The 20,921-nt window shown below is 48.1% G+C and overlaps 1 protein-coding gene across 3 annotated transcripts; it reads right to left on the bottom strand.

The window, feature by feature from the left end:
• Positions 1-10,386: 10,386 nt before the first annotated feature.
• LOC108941824 (F-box/LRR-repeat protein 20-like) lies at positions 10,387-20,079 on the bottom strand. 3 transcript variants are annotated; one of them, XM_018764688.2, is made up of 16 exons: positions 19,612-20,079; positions 19,203-19,368; positions 17,119-17,180; positions 16,027-16,081; positions 15,527-15,601; positions 15,163-15,257; positions 15,002-15,070; positions 14,210-14,305; positions 13,900-14,026; positions 13,749-13,823; positions 13,516-13,646; positions 13,150-13,210; positions 12,419-12,463; positions 12,255-12,311; positions 11,549-11,761; positions 10,387-11,159 (listed from the first exon to the last, which is right to left on the bottom strand). In XM_018764688.2, the coding sequence occupies exons 2-16, from the start codon at positions 19,242-19,244 to the stop codon at positions 11,052-11,054; spliced, it is 1,311 nt and encodes a 436-aa protein (XP_018620204.1). In that variant the 5' UTR covers positions 19,245-19,368; positions 19,612-20,079; the 3' UTR covers positions 10,387-11,051. The 3 variants fall into 3 exon arrangements, with proteins under 3 accessions (XP_018620204.1, XP_018620203.1, XP_018620205.1); XM_018764687.2 differs by lacking the exon at positions 19,612-20,079 and having other exon boundaries at positions 19,203-19,540; XM_018764689.2 differs by lacking the exons at positions 19,203-19,368; positions 19,612-20,079 and adding an exon at positions 18,470-19,196.
• Positions 20,080-20,921: the final 842 nt, after the last annotated feature.

Raw genomic sequence — 20,921 nt, 5'->3', positions numbered from 1 at the left:
ACCCTTTCACAGCTATTCGGTGTGAGAACCAGAGGCATAAAGACAGTGGTTATGACCAAGTGGTGCCCACACTGCTACTTTGGGCCTGCAACCCTGTATTTGGAAGAACCCGAGAAGGTGAGCGCATGAATTGTGCTTGTGTGGTTCTCATTATCCAGCATGGAGGTGGGAGCATCATGGTATGGGGCTGTTTTGCTGGTCACATAACTGGTGACTTTTACATAGTCTGTGGTGATCAGCAATCTCATTCCATTCGGCCACCATAGCGTATGTTACAGGTATGATATTCCATCAAGATTACGGCCAACATGGGTAAACCTACATATTTCAACAAGATAATGACCTGAAACACATCTCAGCATCATTCAGGTCACTATCTGTTAACAAAGAAAGTGAAGAACAGCTCAAACTATTGATTTGGATGTAAAAATCTGCCAGTTATGAACAAAAATACTTTCTAAGTAAGCATATTCAGATTTTAGACTGGCACAACAGATAAACACTAATCATGAGAGCTGCTGATTCCCATCCACTGACCTCCAGCCACATGCTCTGAATTGACGTATGGAATTGATGTAAGCATAGAAGAACCAAAGCTACAGGACTGGCTGCTTGCTGTTTCATGTTGGTTTGATGAGCATTTCTAACAACTTCACTGGCTTGACCCTAGTACTGATCCCAAATGATGATGAAAAGGTTCTTCAAACCAACCATCCTGATCTCAGAGCGAGGTCATTCCCCAGTCCGCTTTATCAATGGAGATGGACACTTATTAAATTACAATTCATATTAAAATATTATACGACAAAAGTGCCAATGCCAAAGTGTTAGCCAAGTACATACTGTAGGTCCAGTAACAACACAGTGTTGCCCTTTTGCCATCGAATTTTTTTCTAACCAGGGTGTTTGTGATTGCTGCTCCAGCATTCCATCCAGGTCTTTTAGATGTCTACAGGCATCAGCACCAATTCTCTTGTAGAACACTATTATTCTGGAGTGTGTAAAGAAAGTTGTCTACTTGACAGGGTGTCTCAGGTGCGCACACCCTGTTCTGTCCAAGTCAAGCGGTGGTGACATCGGTTCGCGTGGTGCAGAGTCTGAAAGAACCCAACTGCTGAAGTACACATAGAAACAAAAATGCGACATTTCCTATGTCTCTGTGACTCGTATTAAGATGACATCTGTGCTTTTGTTTGAGTAATGGAGCTGTATTGTGAGTCACATGCCATCAGGTGCGTTGGCATTTTGGCGGGGGACCAGGAGGGGTGGTCGTCGAGGGAGGATGACCATAGTTTCTGGTGCTGATGTAAGCAATTTAAACAGCGATCTAGGCAAACAGTTGGAGAATAATTTATTCAGTGCACTTTTTTTTCTCTCAATGCTTTGTCTGTCCTTTGTCTGTTGCTTTGGTCTAAATGTGTGTATTACTGAAAGGTGAAGGTGGTGCAAATAAATCTGCTCACACTGTACAGATTTTCTGCTTTGGAGTGTGTGGGATCAATACTTCTGTATGCAGGTTGATATATTTTGCATGACACAAACTACTATTTGGTAAGAAAGGAAGGTATTAGTCATTGTGGGAAGACAAATAAGTGCTCAGTGAAAATCCTTGCCTTTCTACACTGATGGAAAACCACGATTACTTGTTTCTCCCTCTCTCACTTATGTCCATCCAGTTCCTTGGTTGCAATCTCTCTTGTAGTTGCTTCTGACCTTATAAAGGCAAACAGTACACTTGTGTGATCCAGTGTTATTTTACTTTCAGTGCTGTTTCACAGCTAGTCCTCTAGTGCTGCTGAACCACAGTAAACGAGGTAAGTGTTTCTCATTAAAATCACGCTTGCATCCAGGAGCTCGGGACATATGCCAAGCGGCACGAGATGGGCATAACCATACCTTGCACAGTTTTCCCAAAAATATGTTTTTTTTTTTTTTCCTTACATTTACATGTACCTTTCATTGACAAAATTTACATGTTCCTTCTTTTGTCTCTTATGTTTTTCCAAAACGACATGCAACTCAGAGAAAAAGTGCATTTCACCAACTGATGGAGAAATACAGATGCAGACATGATTCTCAAAGCACAGCAATTTAGTACCATTTAGCGTACATCACATGGGCAAATGCATATAGAATTGGTGGAGAGTGCAAATTCTTTTGAATAGGTAACATTAACAATAACAGTACCTGAGCAGGAGCATACAGAATTAATAGGACAGGTAATGTGTTGTAAATTTATGGAGCAGGTAGGAGATATGGATGAAAGTCAGTGTGAAAGAGGTGTATTTTGAGACCCTTCATGAACATCGAAAGGGATTCAGCAGTTCTGAATGAGGGAGGGAGGTCATTCTACTAAATTAAAGATCTATCTGAGAACCTTTGAACTTTTGGTTTTGAACCTCTTGTGTGGGACCACCAAGCGAGCAGATGTGGAGGAGTTCATTCTTCTGGTTAGGGCGTAGCATGTGATCAGGTCATATAGGTATGGGAGAAGATCCGTTGACGGTCTTCTGGGCTGTACCCAGAGTTTATTCATACACCAGCCTGCTGGACAGTTGCTTTCCTGCTATTTCCACCAGTGACCTTTCGATCACGTGTGATTTACCCTCACGAGGCTTTAAGCACTTTGGCACTTAGCATTACAAACAGATTCGGGAAGAGAAGGGGAATCGTAAAATGCCACATCAGTTGCATAGAGTGTGTGTGTGTGTGTGTGTGTGTGTGTGTGTGTGTGTGTGTGTGTGTGTGTGTGTGTGTGTGTTAGGGGGATTGCCACAGACTGCTTGCGAGTTTGAAGGGGGACTCCTGGGATGCTTATCCCAAATAACAGAGAAAAAGAGGGACTTTGCATATTTAAATATAATTTTAGACATCGCACTTAGGCTGCTAATCGGGGAGGAGGCGTTTTGTTCCCTTTACCTCTCACTCTGTGATTTCTACTGGCATGCTGGGCCTTCTGGGATTTGCTGTTCCAGTTTCTCCATATGTGCAGATGCAGGCATGTGAGAGAGGCACAGAAAGAGTCCAGGCTATCCATCTCTGTTGACCTGAGGATCGTGTGTGTGTGTTTGTCTGTGTGTGTAGAACTGAGGGACTTTTTTTTTTTTTTTTTTCCTTTTTTACTGTCTCCACCCCATCCTTTGCCTGCATTATTGTATGAGCCCGTGTTTTTCTCTGCATATGTTGTCCCAGTAAACGCTGACCTTTGACTAAAGGTCACCCAGTGACAATTTCCATTTGTCTCATAACTTTGTCATCAGTCCAGCAAATAGAGTTGAAGGTCACACAAGTGGGCGGATTCAAAAATCCCAATGGTTAATAACCTAAAAATGTTTACAATTGGAAAAGGACCTCGGTGCTACCACGGTACAACCGAGGTGCACTGTCTCAGGGCACTTTCCCCTTGGCTGGAGTGTTCAAGGCCAGTGGTCCCATATTTCACTGCTGAGCCCCCAGCTGAGGTCACAGAAGACAATAGAGTGGTGGAACTGAAATGTTTTATACTGCTGTATGTCAGAGACTCAACCCTAACCCTATCCTAATTCTGACCTAACCCAAACGTAACCATAACCCTACCCCGAAGCCTAACTTAAACCTAACCTTAACCTAACTCTAATGTAACCCTAACTTAACCCTAAATGAACTCTAACCTAACCCTGATGTAACCCTAACCTTAAACTAACAGTAGCTGCAGCCCTAACTCTAGCTATAACCCTAACCATAGCTCCAAATCTAACTCTAGCTGTAACCCTACCTCTAGCCGTAACCCTAGCTCCAACCCTAACACTAACCCTAGCTCGAACCCTAACCCTAGCTGAAACCCTAACCGTAGATCTAAACCTAACCCTAACTCCAGACTTAACCCCAGCTCCAACCCTATCCCCAGCTCTTACCCTAACCCTAGTCCCAACCCTAACCCTACCTGTTACCCTAATCGTAACTGTAACCCTAACCCTAACTCAAGACCTAACCCTAGCTTTAACCCTAATCCTTGCTCCAGCCCTAACACAAACTCCAACCCTAGCCCCAGCTCTTACCTTAATCCTAGTCCCAACCCTAACCCTAGCTGTAAACCTAACTCTAGCTCTAGCCATAACCCAAGCTCCAACCCTAACCCTACCTTCAACCTCAACCCTAGCTATAACACTAACCCCAGCTCCAACCCTAACCCTAGCTCCAGCCATAACCCAAGCTCCAACCCTAACCCTATCTCCCACCCTCGCCCTAGCTCCAGCCATAACCCTCGCTCTAACCCTAATCCTCCCTCTAACCCTATCCCTCACTCTAACCCTAACCCATGCTCCAACCCTAACCCTAGCTCCAGCCCTAACCTTACCTCCATCTCTAACCCTAACCGTAGCTCTAGCCCTATCTCTTCCTTCAACCCTAACCCTAGCTATAACACTTACCCAAGCTCCATCCCTAACCCAAGCTCTATCCCTAACCGTAGCTGCAACCCTAACCCAAGGTGCAAACCTAACCCAATCTCCAACCCTAATGATAGCTCCAACCCTAACCCTAGCTCTGACCCTAAGCCTTCGTCCAACCCTAACCTTAACCCTATCCCTAATCCTAGCTCTATCCCTAACTCTTGCCTTAACTCTAACCTGAGCCTCAACCCTAATTCTAATCCTAATCCTACCTCTGTTTGTAACATTAACCAGTGGAAGGAGCAGGTATTTATGCCAGAGTTGCTCTTGTGTTACTCAATCACGATGCTCGTTCTCCGTGATAGAATCGGATATTGAGCTCTTCTTGTGTGTTCTCTGTGACAGTTAGCTTTTTAGACTAATAACACTTTTGACCACAGTCCATAGAGCATTTTGTCCTTTATTTTCTAGAGTTATGATGTGGATAGAAATTCTGGATTTGGATTAAATTAACAAAAAACCTTCATTTGATTTATTGATTTAGCAATGGTAGAGAATATTGCCGGTGTTCATAGCTTGGGTTGTTGATCCAGATCCACCGAGCTTGGCATTCAGACAGAAAATGTTTTATTAACATTCAAGCTGACATCATCAATGCTCAATGTGTGTAATGCAAGTCTGAATGTTAATCTTTATATTGGGACAGACTGGCGTCCCATCCTGGGTGTGTCCCCTCCCCCTCTAGCCTTGCGCCCCCTATTGCCAGGCTAGGCTCCGGATCACCGTGACCCCACTTGGGATGAGCATCTAGTGTGAGAGTATGTGTTTATATTGGATCTGGAAGCTGGAAACTTCCTTAGCTTCGATTTGATTGGTTTGTTTAAAATGACCTTGAGCGTTGGATCCCATTCTACTTTCTGGTTGGCTTATCACTGTGGCTGTCATTGGTTCTAATCCCGATTTAACCTAATTAAACTCATTGATTACTTAACCTGATTAAAACCTACCAATTTAGTTTTAGGTTCATGTTGGGTGGTCCTTGCATCATATGGGCTCATAGATGGGGTCCAGATTGACATATTTGTTTAGGGTTATCAATAAACAAGTGAACCTAAAACTAAATCGGTAGGGTTTAATCAAGTTAATCCTGGTTAATTGGGTAAAATCAGGCTTTGAACCGGTTACAGCCGCAGCTTCCAGACCTAATATAAAGACTGACATTTAACCCTGCATTAAAGACATTGAGTACTTATGAGGTCACCTTTACTGGTAAGGAAATTTCAGCAGTTTGAATACCAAGCCTCAATGTGGGGTGTGGTGGCGCAGTGGGTTGGACCACAATCCTGCTCTCTGGTGGGTCTGGGGTTCGAGTCCCACTTGGGGTGCCTTGCGACGGACTGGCGTCCCGTCCTGGGTGTGTCCCCTCCCCCTCCGGCCTTACGCCCTGTGTTACTGGGTTGGCTCCGGTTCCCCGCAACCCCGTATGGGACAAGCGGTTCTGAAAATATGTGTATGTGTGAATACCAAGCCTGGTGAATACCTGGCTATGTAAATATAAACTTCATTATCCAACAAAGTGTATGTCTATAAAGCAGTGGCTAACCATAGAAGTACTTGGCCAAATTTGCTGCCTCCCATATCACTGCAGAAGTGCATTTGTAGTTTAAGATGAAGTAAGTGGCTAAGAGTTTAGAAATATTTGTACGAAAAGTGTTTTTATCCGCAGGACTAAACCAGCTGGGCGTCCACTAGCCTATAACCACACCAGATATGAGTTGAAGAGAGATAAAGAGAGATAAACAAGAGTATCATCATGAAGTGGGTTTTCTTGTGTCCTGTGTGTATGCACATGTGTGCATGCGTTTCTGTTGGGGGCTACAGCGCTGTCTACTGAGCAAGACAAGAAAAGGAGACATGATCGAGAGTGCCAGCTGGCATGCACAAGCGAGCGGGGGTCTTGCCACTGTTTCTGCATGCAACTTACAGCGTCTCAATGGAGATGTGTATGAAAATGTGACCAAAACTGGCACAACATGGCCTCTTTGGACATTTTGTGGCACCGATGCTGCTGTCATTGCCGGCCGCCCACATTCCATCCCTGAAGACCCACGCAGAAGAGTGAGGGAGCCATTTCCAAAAATATGCCACGCGGTTAGTGCTATGGAGATGGTCGCACGGGCAAAAGTGGGGTGGGGGACAGGGTGCTGGAGATGGAATGGGTGGGTCTGGTCAGATGGTTCAGGGGTCCAGAATTGTCCCCTCTGCTGGAACAGCTGTGACCCTTTGTGCCCCCTGCAAATTCAGGTGAATGAGCCATTCGTTCAGAGCTCGGCCGACCACAATAGGTGGCTTCCCTCCCGAGATGCACCATATGGAGCGTGATTTGGGCCCACACCGTGAGATGTATGTGTGTGGGGAGGGAGGCGGCTGTAAAGAGTTTGAATACCAGGAGCACTGTGATAAGGATCGCTGCAATAACTTGGCTGGCCAGGCCTGACTTGGGAAGTGTGCTCATATATAGCCTCCCACTGGTTGTGCCAAATGTACCTCCGTTTGGCGCTTCTCCTGAATGCTTCGTGAAATCTTTTCGTAGAGTATCACTCGATCAGTATCAGGATAGTGCACTAAACCCAACGGATGCTGAGCTGCTGCACACACGTGTACAGCTCGCACGTTCAGCAGGCACTTCTCTCACTTGGTGGGAGCGCACACACACACACTGCACGCTTATGAAGATATGGAAACGAGTTGAGACGCAGCATTATTTTGCTGTACATCAAAGGGCAATGAAACTACACAAATGTGTATCTTATCCTCCGTAATCCCGACTCACATCTGGAAAATAATGAAACATGAAGCAGCCATAAAGGAAAGCGCATGTCGAATGTAGCAAATATTTCAGGTGTTTGTTTATTACATCCAAGTGGAGATGTAGAAGTTCTGTTTCCCAGTGGTGGGTTCTCATAAGAGTGGTCTGGTCGGTGTTTGGCTTTATTGCCGCGTCATGCATCTGATTACATGTGAAACATGAGCGCTAGATCTGCACAACACTTTTTGAGGGAGGAGTTCAGCCCCAGTTTTCTCCATCCTGCTCCTCTTTTTGAATCTTTTCAGTAAAGTGCTCCGCAGAGGAAGAGGTCTCCTAGCGCTAAGGAAGTCAAGCGTGAGACCTTTAGGCCGAGCTATGCATCTTGTCCTTGTTACCGGGTTGGGGTCACTGCTCTTGACAATGCTCTCTTCTGTGCTTTCAAAACCACTGTTTTCCTGTGGAGCGCTGTGATAGTGGGATGCATGTTTGCATTTCCCCACTTAGGCAGTCGCTTTGCCACAAAGCTTTCACTGTGCGTTTCCGCTTGACTCGCTCAGAATTGCGTTCCTCTCCCTTAATGGCACAGGCCTTCACAAAGATGTCTTGATGCGGCCAAGAGGTCCCCCCTGTGGGCACTTTGGGCACTGCGCGGCACCATTGAGTCACTGACACCACGTACTGGATTTGTTTGGGGATATTTACCTTATAGTGGGGGTGCCGTGGTGCAGTGGGTTGGACCGGGTCCTGCTCTCCGGTGGGTCTGGGGTTCAAGTCTCGCTTGGGGTGCCTTGCGGCGGACTGGCGTCCCGTCCTGGGTGTGTCCCCTCCCCCTCCGGCCTTACGCCCTGTGTTGCCGGGTAGGCTCCGGTTCCCCGCGACCCCGTATGGGACACGCGGTTCAGAAACTGTGTGTGTGTGTGTGTGTTTGTGTGTATTTACCTTATTTGCAATCTGTGATTAGTAATGGAGAAAGTTTTAGAATTCCTGATACACACCAAAGATGAGTGTCGTAGGGGCCTTGAGTCTGTTCTGGAACCACAGGGCGAGAGAGAGGGTATGCCTTGAATTAGAAGCCTATTCAGCTCGGCACGCACACTCAGACATGTAGAGTGACCAGGCGACCTGAAACCTGAACCGAAAAACACGAAGGGCGCGTGCAAAGTCCACGGAGACTCGGCCAGATTTGGATACGCGTTCGAACCCGCAGCGAGGCACCAGAACTGCCCACTACACCACACATCTTAGTCATATTATTGTTGCGACATATCAGTTTACAGAAAAAAGTGAAATCTGAAGTGAGTAGAAGGGATGAGCAGTTGTAAAACGATGTAAATTGCAGAATTTCTATTTCTGAAATACCGTAGCAGAGTATGTCACAACAGCGTCTCAGATGTACCACAATGGACGGTGAAAGTCCTGAATGCAAACCTTGTGCAACATCACACTAAGGAGGGAGGAAATATGATGCAGCTCAATACTCCGGGAAACATGACTTGGGGTAATAGGTGAACCAGTTTGGCCCCCGAAAGCTTCCCGTTGTGTTGCTCTTCAGGCCAAATCGGGTGGGAGTTGGCATGAGGGGGGAACACAAAAACACATGTTCTGCTGCCGGTTGCAGTTGTGCATAAGCAGGAAAGTTGAGCAGGGACACTAGACAACACAAGACCAGCACTCCAGTACCTTAATACAAACTTGCATTTAATATGTAAAATAAATATACATGATACATATCATCTTTAATGAGTCCTAATGATTGTAATTCATTTCAGAATAGTAATATATTATTCATCATTATGTACATCATTGAACACTCTTTTGACCAAAACTATTACTGGAAAGGCAATAACTAGATATTAAGTTGACCTGAATAAGACATAAATAAAGGACAGAGAAGCTGATCTAGGTTAGCATCTAAATAATCGTCAAAACTAAGAACATGCAGTCAGATGTCAAGCCACGACGGGGCTGCTGATTGACTGGGAACCCCAGAGACTGAAATGAAAGCACAACCGTACAGACAACTGTCAGAAAACATTTCTGAAAAAGACTTTTTAAAAAAAAAAAAAAAGCCATTTGGTAAGAACTTGAACGGAGTTCAGCACAAACATCAATGACCACAATGCGACAGGTAGCCGTTGGTGTGAGGAATGAATCACCAAAGTATTCATTATGATATTCAGTTTATTGGCTTACGAGATGTTTTCACCCCAAAGAAATGAGTACAATCACAAACGCTGCCCCTTCAGGGAGTTGGCCGTCATGCAGCCGCAACGGAATATGAAGGACACCCAACAGGAGCGCGCGAACAGCGCTGCGCTCCCAAATGCGGTCCCTTAACTGCAACTTCAGCCTGAGCTCCTGATGAGATTCCAGGTTTTGCTGAGCTCGTCCTCTTGTAGCGCTTTCCGTGCTTGGCCCGTCTACGGATGGAGGAACTGTGGGCTTGGAGACGAGTGGCGGCAGGGGTGGGGAAACGTGGTTTGGAGACAAACGAGCGATGGAGTGTCTGGGACTCCTGTCTGGGACTCTGCAGAGCAGTGACAAGGTCTAGCGCTGCTATCGCTCGAGGTACACGGACGCACATTGGCGAACTGCAGCCCTCTAAGAAAGGGGCAGGGTACAAGTACGCCACCGTCTCATCGCTGCCGTCACGTTTCAGAGCAACTTGACACCGCAATGCCGGTTAATGGAACGTGAGCTTGAGCCATCTTCGGAATTCCACTGCGAAGAAGAGCCAAACTGCGTTTTAAATGCTCGGAAAGGATCGTTTTAAAAGCTGGTGATTTTGTACAAAAGCCCCCAGTCGGACAAGTTGAAAAGCCAAAACGGAGGTTGTTCATGAGTCGTCGTCGTAGGTGAGGCTCTGTTGCGGAGGCCTGGTTTCTGCCACAGTGCCACTTCCCTCACTTCGTTTTACATGTTCAGCAAGGTCCCCACGACCTGGTCCTGTGGGTCTGAAACCCCCCCGACCATGCCTGGGACTCTGCAGGGGTTCCTATAGGAGTGCATGAGTGCTTCTCCTAGGAAACATCACCGCTGAGCAGCAGCTGTGTTCCTTAGTCCCACAAACTGAAGATGAGACAAGAACCGATTGTTTTTGTCGGGTACTGTTCCTCCCCACTGAGCCTGAGAGACGCTGCTTCTATGTGATTGTTCAGGGATCCAGCTGCCCTTCCACATAATACAAGGCCTTCACCTCTGAGTTTACCACAGGAACGACTTCGACGCCAGATCCGTCCAGTCATCAGGAGTGTCCCGGAACGAATCGCTTTACCACCGCTTACCATCCCTCTGCTCCGTTTACCTGCTTGAACTTAAAGAACTTGAATTGCAACATGCAGTATTTGGCATTCGTGTGCGTTTTGTAAAGCTTTTTTCAAGAAGTATTTTGAGTCAATTTGCAATTCATGTCATTTCTCAGGACAGGATTGCCCGAGTGTCTTTCAGAAGTTGGCGAGTGCCCTTCAGAGTCAAGTAGCACTGAGGACCAACCGTATACTTGCAGGAAAAATTTTCGTTGAGTTACCATATCGCAAACACAACTGAAAAGCTTTGTAAGGGACAGATGTTTGTGGCTTGTGAGCAGCATAGATGAGAGCACGCACAATTTTGTTCTCGGGACTCTGTCCTGGTAGATGACAGTGTTGCAGGGGGCAGGTTAATGACTGCTTTCAGCCACTAGGGGGAGCAGGACTGGTCCTCGATGACTTTTTTCAGGTCCAGGTTCAAACATCACAGCCAGTCAGTGGGGAATGTGCCATGTGTCCATGGAAACTGGGGGAGGGGCATAATGTGCCAACCCCCCCCCCCCCCCCCCCCCCACCCCCGATACTCAGACTCATTTTGGGGGGGAGAGTCGAGGGGCACTGACATCATAGCAGGATACAGCAGCGACAGAACCTCTGACGACTCCCCCCGACCGAGGGGGGGGGAGTGACCGGAGCAAAGTAGGCGTGCACTTTGATGTTGGGTAGGTGAGTCTGAAGAGTAAAAGCAGAGAAACGCTAAGTTAGACTAGGAACATAAGAACATACTTTTAGCAAAACATGGTACATGTGTAGGTGATGCCATAATGTAAAGTTCATAGGTTCTCAGTTTTGGGCCCCAACACACACTACAGCAACGCAGCATCACCAGTCTACCTACACCGCACGTCTTTGGACTGTGGAAGGAATTCTACGCAGACACAGGGAGAACAAGTAAACTCCACGCAAGCTGAACAGGGATCGAACCCGCGTTCTCTCGCACCGCTCAGGCACTGGGAGGCAGCAGCGCTACCCCCTGCACCACTGTGCCACTCCTGCTTTGGAAATAACACGTGGTAAAGAAATAAATGTAAATGCGTTGCGTTTGAACCGGCAGCGCCCACCCTGAGCCTCTTGATGCCTGCGCGGGTGATCTGCTGGCAGTCGTAGAGCTCGATGCGGTCCAGACTGTGGCAGCTCTTCAGGTGTTCCAGCGAAGCGTCTGTGACCAGCGGGCAGTTGTCCAGCTCCAGCACCTCCAGGCGGTCATGAGCGCAGGGGCCGCTGCCCAAGTGGCGGATGCCGTCGTCTGTGATGAGCTCGCAGTGGGAAAGGCTCTGGAGTGGGAATGGGAGTGGGAGGGGGGTTGAGAGATGCACTTAAAAATGAAAGGGTGGGTCATGTGAACATTTACAGAAGTAATTTGGTGACTGAATAAATAAGAATAGAGAGTATCAGACATCAGAATGTCCAGTTACTAATGTTGGGGCTGCAACACCAGGTTGCTCTCTGTACTTAAAGACACAGACTTAAGACCTTAAAGTATCTCCAGTCTACACAGTATAAATATCCGTCCAAAGAAGTAAATGGTCAGTCGATTCTGAGTGTGTGAGCCAGGTAAAAAAAAAAAAAGCTGAACAAAAGCAAAAAACATTAATGTAATAACAGTTGTGAGAAAATGCCAAAATTTGATTAGATTGAACTTGTCATCTCAATGTGGACAAGGGCATCTGCAGTAATGAAGAAAAAGGGCGTGGCTGAGAACATTTTGCTGGGTAGGGAGCTCAAGAGCTGCGGGTTCCAACAAGCCACGGCCCAGTCCCCACTCACCAGAACCTGCAGCCGGGGGCAGTGGACCGACAGCTGTATCAACGTGCTGTCCGTGATCTGGAGGGAGAGAGCAAGACGGGGACAGGTCAGTCGGGCCGTGTCTCCGGCGGGGGGGGGGGGGGGGTCGGGACTCCCCGTCGGTCCTGTGTTTCCGTGCTTCTCACCTGAACGCACTCCTCTAGGTCCATCTTCTCCAGTTCATGGCAGTTCTGGTGGTTGAGAAGAGAAGTTGAGCACAGGACACACTGCCATCACACGCACTCTCTCTCACACACACACACACACAACCCCAGCTAGTGAGGCATGCTCATCTATGCCCTTCTGCTGCATGGGTTTCGGGGTGAAACGGAGGCGGCTAGGTGTAAAAACGGGGACCGTGTTATGGGAGCGGTGGTAATGACGGCGGCAGAAGCAGGCATGAGTCCTGCTGAAGGACGCCGTTGTGAGGCTTGAACCCAGAACTGCTGTTTTGGCAAGCCTCGGCCAATGACTCAGTGCGTGGGCATTCGTGGGCTTGCTCGGCCTTCTGGCTCAAGCTCAATTTGCGAAGGAGGCCTGCGCTAACTATGAAATATGAAAATATTACAACTGTACACAAACAGCCTTAATCATCTCAAGCTGCAGTTGTTTGTACAGACTGGCTGCATGAGGTTCAAACCGGGTTTCACTTTCAAATACCGCACCAAGTATAAACACACACACGTTCTCTCCTGTGAGAGCCAAACATTCTCATTTCTATATTTACATTTAAAGCACTGTTGCACTCTGAATGCTGTGTGTAAACCTGAGCCGCACTGTCAGATGCTTTCAGGCGTGCGTGACAGAATGTTTCGGTCCAGATGTATGGACATGGACCCAAAGACTGATCTTTGTGTGCGTCTGCGTGAACACTCACTCGTGCCAGCGCAGTGAAGCCCACGTCCGTCAGCTGAGAGCAGCGGGCCACCTCCAGTATTCTGTGGGTGGGGGGGGGGGGAATGGAAGGCATTCAGATCAACTGCAGCCAGAGTGCGGTAAATGCTCCGACCGGGCCTTGAGATGGCCAAAAGTTCCAGTTCCAGAAAGGGAACCTGCTGCAGTACCCTTGAGTAAAGACTCAAAACTCAGTGCTGCTTAACACACTTTACTTGTGTAAGTGGGTAAAGGCACAGCTGTGTCACTGACTAAAACAGTAGCAGGTGAGAAAAAAGACTGTTGAAGCAATGCTGTTTAAGTGTACTAATCCATGCAGGGACGGGAAGAGCACGGTGCCATGGGGTACCGGAGGTGAGGACAGTTCTGCCCTAAGGCGTTGAGCATGGCATCGGTGATGTTGGTGCAGCCGGACACGCAGAACGACTGCAGGCGATGGCAACCTCGGCACACTGTGATCAGGCCCTCGTCGGTGACCTGCTGCTCGGCGCGGGTGACAGAGACAGACCACACGGCACCGACGTCAGTCGAGGCACTCGCCGACGCAGGACCGGGAACCCGGAGGAGGCCCCCGGAGCTTACCGAGCACGTCTGCAGGTTGAGGGTGACCAGCTCCGGACAGTGTGTCCCAACATGCTTCAGTGCCTCGTCCTCCAGCTGGGGAGGACAGGAACGGGGCGTCAGCAGGGACGACAGCTGTTGGGGCGAGGGCGCAGAGCCTGGACACTCCTACCTGTGTACAGCCTTTGAGGAAGAGCCCGTGGAGACCCGGGCAACCACGCACCAGGGCCTGGATGCCGTCTTTGGACACCTGGTCGCACCAGGAGATGTTGAGCTGCTCCAACAGAGGGCACCCCTCGCTGCAGAGAGCAAAACCAGAGGAGAGAGGGAGACCCACCGAGAGCTGAGCACCACATTGTGGCAAATAGCGTAAGTGCCTCCGTCCATCCAGTGCTTGTATACCAGCAGATGTGTGTGTTTACGGCGTGATATTTGTGTACGGTTGCATGTGATGCGGACTCAGCCGAGTGACGGGCCGTTACCTGAGGGCTTTGAGGGACAGGTTGGTGATGGACGTGCAGGAGGCCAGGTCTAGATGCTTCAGCTTGGGGCAGAACTTACTGAGACTGGTGCACGTGCTGCGGGGAGGGAAACCAAGGCAGTGAGGCAGGGCTGCGAAAGACAAATCGTGAACAGTGGCTTCCACCTCAGTCACCACAAGACACTGAGGCGACGCCAGGAACAGACCAAAAGAAGCAGAGGCCCCTTAACCACTTAGTCCTGATGCTCCATGGGACTTGAACAGAAAACCAGGCTACGATTTGGTGCCCGTATGAGCAAACTTGACACAGACCCATACGGATTCAAACCCATGTCTATTTTAGCTATATATATTTTTAAAATGAATTGGGCAGCAGGTGGTGTAGTGGCACCATCTCATAGCCTGGCTATCTTTTCAAGTCCCAAGAAGCCTTTCTGTCGTACTCTTGAGGAAAGTATTTTTGTATTTAGATATTTAAATGTGACTGTAAATGTTCAAACCAAGGATATGTTAAACAACAGAGTAAAGAATGTGTTGGAGTGCAGTTGTACAGTTAAACGGCTTGTCTACCAAGACGGGGTTGATGAGGCGAGGCAACATTATAGGCTGTGCTCGCCATTACCACGGCCCTGCATTTTGTCCACAAACATCTCCGATGGGCCAAAGACAAACAAATCTAACCATCTATCCTTGAGGGCAAGGGGCCAGAAGATGGTTACAAAGCAGCGCCGTTACGAAGCCCACCACCCGAGTTACAGGCTGGGGAACTGCCTGAGAACACAGTGACACTCACGCGTCAGTGATCTTCGTGCAGCCATTGAGACTGAGAACCTCAATGTTCCTGCAGTTCTGGGCAAAGGTCCTGTCGAAAGGACAAGAAAGTGGTTGAACGTATACGGGCGTCGTGCGCCACCCCGCCCAGCCCCGGTCCTCCCAGCATGCCCCTGTGCCTGCCTTAACGCGCTGTCCCCCACACCCAGGCAGCCCCTCAGACTCAGTTTTCGCAGGAAGCCTCCAGAGCGCTTCGAAATGTTCTCCACCACCCGACCCTGGAGGGGAAACCAAAGTCAGAACTCTCTCTCGCGCACAGATGCGTGGATGTCATAATAATGTATTCGTTTGGTTCTCGGGGACAAATATGTAGCATGATTTGAAGGCCCTGCCCTGACAAGGCTCCGATCGAACAGTACAATGATACGTCTGAGCAGCAGCCCAGCAATAAGGACGTACACCAGGGAAACTGAGATGGAGAGAGGGCTCAAGAGTGCGGTCAAGAGAGAAAGAATGACGCGGGAGCGCTCGTGGTGGACAGTCTGACCTCAATGTCTCGTTGAAAGTCAAACAAGTCAATCTGCTGCCAGTTACTGCCATCGAGAGCAAGAATGTTCCAGGCCTGAGAAGATGAGTAGGGAGAAGAATACTAGTAAAACATTGACACAATCATCCAACATCTGCAACACAAAATGCGCAATAACGTTAGCATAGTACATAGTATCCAACATAGTAGCAACACTACACAGTATCCATTGAAAGTTGCTTCGGACTAAAGCGTCTGCTAAATAAATAAATATAAATGTAAACATGGAGTTACATATGAAAAAGCAAGAGTTTTATCAGCAAGCAATTTAAATCAGCCTATCACTTGAATAATAATAATAATAATATAGTGGACAGACTGTGAAGAATGCACACTGAAAACATCAGCAAGACACATCTTCAGCACACAACCCAAAAAGCATGGAAATTTCACCAAGCCACACACACACACACACAGCTTGTATGAGTAAACCACATGAAAGACCCCACCCCAAGACTGACCCGTGAGACCTGGGCACAGCGGCAGAGGGTGACCACATCAAGGAAGGAGAAGATTCTGAAATAGACCAAGAAAAGCAAACCGTTTAATTGGATGCAGCAGTAATAATAATAAATACTTCACCTAAAAGTGCTCTGAAGAGTGAAACCAGAAGACTTAAAGTAAAAAAATAAATAAATAAATGAAAAAGGGAGACAATAAAAGCAGCGGTAGGCACGGCATATTCTGGCAATCGATGGATCATTAAGTTAATTTGTTTTAAGCTAATTAGAAAATGCTTTTGGTAATGTATACAGCAATGGTTTCAGTCCTTCATTCCGGATCAGTCTAGCATATGTGAATGGCACCCTTCCGTGGCAAATAATTCAGTAGAAATAGGTGGGTGAACAAAATGTCACATGCTTGGAACGCTAAGGCCAGAGCACCACGCTGCAAACGGAGTGGATGTCAGGCTGGGTGGGGTCCCATCGCCAGTGGGGAAGGGCTTCTGGCAGAGAACCTCACTCAGACTGCAGTCGGAAGCTCTGGCCAACAGGGAGATGTAGGACATATCTCATCTCAGTCCCGAAACCTCTGTATCGGCGCATAAATGTGTCTCGGGTCTCATCAGAGATGCTGGATCAGCAACGATGGCGAAAGCAAGGCCTGAATTACGCTTCTGCCAGGCCTTTCCTTCCACCTTGTCATTTATGGATCTCAAATTGTTTCTAGGCAGGTGTTGGATTTTTCCGAATAAACTGGATCCTGCCATTTTGCCATCGAGCAGGCAGTTGTGTCCAAGTCAAGTTTAGTGAGCGCTTGAACCCTTCTACATGCAGCAGGTATTGACTAAACAGAATTATTAGGGTAGAAGGGCCCATGCTCACCAGATATTTGTGCGGGTGTGGCTGTGACGCAGCGGCAGGCGGCGCCCGTCCTTCCACAGCTGCAAAGTTTGCCGAAATACACCCCTTCCACCACCCAGCGTTCTGGCGCGACATGAACCAAACCTTTCAAAATAGATCCATTCCCACTGCCAGATTTGTTGACCGTGATCCAAGCTGCCAGAGCGGAAGAACTCACTCGATGGCCCAAGAGGCCTTCGAACCACTTACCTGAGCAGCAGCTCCTTGGGCAGCTTCCTGTTGATAACCGCCTCGTCGCCGTTTGAGAACATCTGAGCTCAGAGTGGAAAAGACAAGCAAGGTTTACCATGGTGTGCATCTACCCTGGGATCGATTCGCAAACTGACACTCAGCGATCTAAGCAACTCAGAAAGCATCAGCAAGATCCACACGAAGTTATATCCTTAGTAATCTTGAACACTCATTATGAGACATGACAAACCAAAAAAAAAAAAATTGGTATATCTGAATCTGCTTGTGTTTTCTGTTACATCCCCCATGACAGAATGTCAGCAACCCAACAAAAAAAAAAAAAAAATCAAGAAATCTTTTACGAAAGCTAAAGAACACAATAGCTTGATGCCTTAATTAATTAATATGCTTTAAAATTAAAGCCAGATCTTCAGATGACTTACCTATTGATTTTTATAGTGTTTAGTGGAATTACACTATTAATCCTCTTAATAGTTAATTTTTTTTTTCTTGTTGTTTCCATGTATTTCAGATAGGAACTATGCTACAAACTGGCATTGTCATCTGTCACATTTTAGTGGTGGAGGTTATGAAGGGTTCTGAAATGTGGCTGGAGGGACAGCTGGAGTACCACCTCTGCGAGAGACCTGCAGGTCCTGGGTGCACATCGTACGGCGAAACCTCTCGAAAAAACCACATAAAGCTTAATGGAAACATGCATTTCGTGTGTAAAATGCTGAGTTAGTTCAGCAGCTGTCAGCTGACTTTCCATGTGCACCAAGAGACTTGATATCTCAAAACACCTTCCCTGTTACACACCATCAGGGTGTGGAAGTCTGATGAAGTGTAACAGCAGTGTGTGTAGAACAAAGTGTCACTGAATGCAATGTTAAAAACAACTTTTCAGCGGCAACACCGTGGCATCGGGTTAGCGTCACGGAGCAGTTAACGATGTCAAGCTACTCCTCCGAATGAAGTTGATTCAATGTTGTACAATGACAACATCAATATATGTGGTTTATCAAATAATTCCGCTGAATGATGGAATTATTAGTGGCTAGTAAGATACTGAGCACAGAGAAGGCCTTTAAAGAGCAGGTCGCTTGTTTCTCAGTTAGAATTAATAATGAAAAAGAAGAGAACAGCAGAGAGTATTGGCAATGGCTCCACCGACAGCAGCAGGGCAAAATAAATGTTTGTGTAATAAATTATTTATGAGGCAGACAGGCGCACAAATATAAAGGTAGAAGATACATGTTCGATTGAGGTCGGAAAGGAAACTGACAAGTCAAGAAGTAATTGGCCAGAAAATGGATTTACATCTTCGTCACCCAGGAAGGAAGGAAGGAAGGAATACTTCTGTATTCACTTTAAAAGTTGGAAGAAGTAAATGCGGAACACGCTCCCTTCTCGCCTATTCATTTCAGGGATGATGATGATGATGATGATGAGGAGGAGGAGGAGGATGATGATGATGGCAGCAGCAGGCACTGGACCCACGGCAGTCCCGTGACCGCGAGCTTCCATCCAAATTCCGCACTCTGGAAAATACGGGGGGAATAAAAACTGCACACGCGGCGGCACGACGAGGCCCCGAACACGTCCGTCTCCCGTGGAAACGCGTTTAAAAATCCTCCTGTGAGTCCGCTGCGGACATTTCTCGCGCTCTTGTTGTTGTCTGGTGCTGACAGCACCGCGAAAGTCATGAAAATATATGAATTGGCCAAAAAAAAAGAAAAAGAAAAACAGAGAGAGCGCGAGAGATCACAGCTGTCGCGTTTGCGGACGAGACGCGTCGGGTCGCTCGGGAACAAAAGCGACGGCGCTACACTGTCACACTGGCGACGGCTCGCAAGGCGAAACGGGGAAGTGGGTGACAATAAAGTTTATCGTGGACGCGGAAACCCGCGGACAAAAACACACGGTGGTGCGCTTTGCGCGTCCCCGCGCTGCTCTGCTCTGCTCTGCGCTGCGCTGCGCTCCGCTCCCGTCCCGTCCGTCCCGTCACATCACACTGACACGTTGGGACAATAACAAATGGTGAGAAAGGCACGAATGGGAGCTGGGGGGCTCTCCGGGGGGCTTTTTGGGGAGTCTCTCACCTCAAAGCGGCTCCTCGACACGCCGTTCACCTCCTTCCCCATCCCGGACGGCGATTATCCGCCTCGATCCAGGGACGGTAATCCGCTGTTATGCCGAGCGAGCGGCGCTCCTTCCACGAACCCCCTCCAGGATTATTACCATGTTTCCCAGCGTGCAGCTTCGTCTCTAAAAGGCAAAACACACAGGCGCAGGCAGGCACGCATAGTATACACACGCAGGCTCCCTGTCACTGTGCTCTAGCCCCTGGATACTGTACATAAAGACCGGCCTCTTATCTCCCCGGCTGGCTGGCTGGCTGGCTGGCTGGCTAGCTGGCTGCCCCCCCCACCCCAACTCCAACACCCCCCTCCCTTCCCTTCCCTTCCTTTCCCTTCCCTCTCCTGGAAGGACATTTGTCCCCTTTTTTACCATCTGCCTTATTTGTTCACACGCATGTGCGATGGATCCTACGTGGCACGCGGGGACGGACGGGCTCGGCGCTTCGCGTCTTCACACGGCGAGCGACCAAGTCGCGCAGTTCCGCTTCACGTTCGCGACCGATATGTCATGTGGCCTTCTAGCGCAGCTCGTGCTTTTCGCGCACGCACGGCCGACGGCACCCGTGTTTTATTGCATTCGTTCTGCGCGCGGCTGTTCGCGTCGCACGCGCGCACACCACACTTGCGTCGCTTCCGAACGAAGCCCGCGCGACATTTATTCTCTCTTGCTCGCAAATACAGCGTGTATTTGTTGCCAGGAGGACTCCTGCGATTTGTTTTGACAGCCGGCGGTACTGTGGCACAACCAGGTGCCCGGCTGCTGGCTCACTGCGCTGGGTGTTGCGAGAGGATGTGGGTTCGATCCCCGCTCAGTCCGTGTGGAGTTTGCATGTTCTTCCCGTGGCTGCGTGGGTTTCCTCGGAGTGCTCTGGTTTCCAACCAGTTCAAAGTGATGCTGTTCAGGTTCCCCCATAGTGTGTGTGTTCCACTGATGTATGGATGAGTGCCCCAGTGTAAGGAGTGTATCTAGCAGTGTATGTCACCGCGGTGAATAAGATGTGTGGGCTGATGACACTACATAGTTCATTTGGAAGTAGCTTTGGAGAAAAGCATCTGCTGAATTGTAAATGTAACTATGAACCTGGATTCTCGTTTAACAGGAAGCCTTATGGTGTGGGCATTTTTATTATATGGGAAATGCCAACGTGTACTACGTTTAAAGTCAAGCACTCTGTTGATATATATGATATTTTATTGCTAAGGCCACGAAAGAAAACAAACAGGCAACTTTTCCTACTGTTGACAACACAACTTCCTGTTTGCGGGTGACCCCGCCTGCAATTATGTGATCCAATCAAAAGGGAGTATTTGCACAGATTTGTGACGTACACAGGAAAAGAGAGAGGAAAGGCGGTGCCTTTGCAGGGCTGCTGCCGCAATTGGCTGTGGCGCGGAGTGCTTACTGGTAATTGGTGTAGATCTGCTTTGTCAACTTTGCGTAATAAATAAGCACGTCGCACCAGGGAACAATATCGTTGCGTGAATATCTGATTATTTACTTTGCTGTTGATTCAGGCTGAGGGTCGCACGCGGTTTATAAGCACACATCTGCTTTTTAGAGAAATTAACAGCATATTTGAATGCGATTATGTATTCAACGCCGCACGGAAGAGTTCTAACGCTTCACATGTCACAAAAAGATTAGTGTACTTGCAGTAAAAAGACCTAGAGCATCATGCT

This window comes from Scleropages formosus, chromosome 8 (assembly GCF_900964775.1).
Source record: "Scleropages formosus chromosome 8, fSclFor1.1, whole genome shotgun sequence".
NCBI classification, from domain to species: domain Eukaryota; kingdom Metazoa; phylum Chordata; class Actinopteri; order Osteoglossiformes; family Osteoglossidae; genus Scleropages; species Scleropages formosus.
Note: the sequence above shows the minus strand (reverse complement) of the source record. Positions and strands in the feature narration are given on the sequence as shown.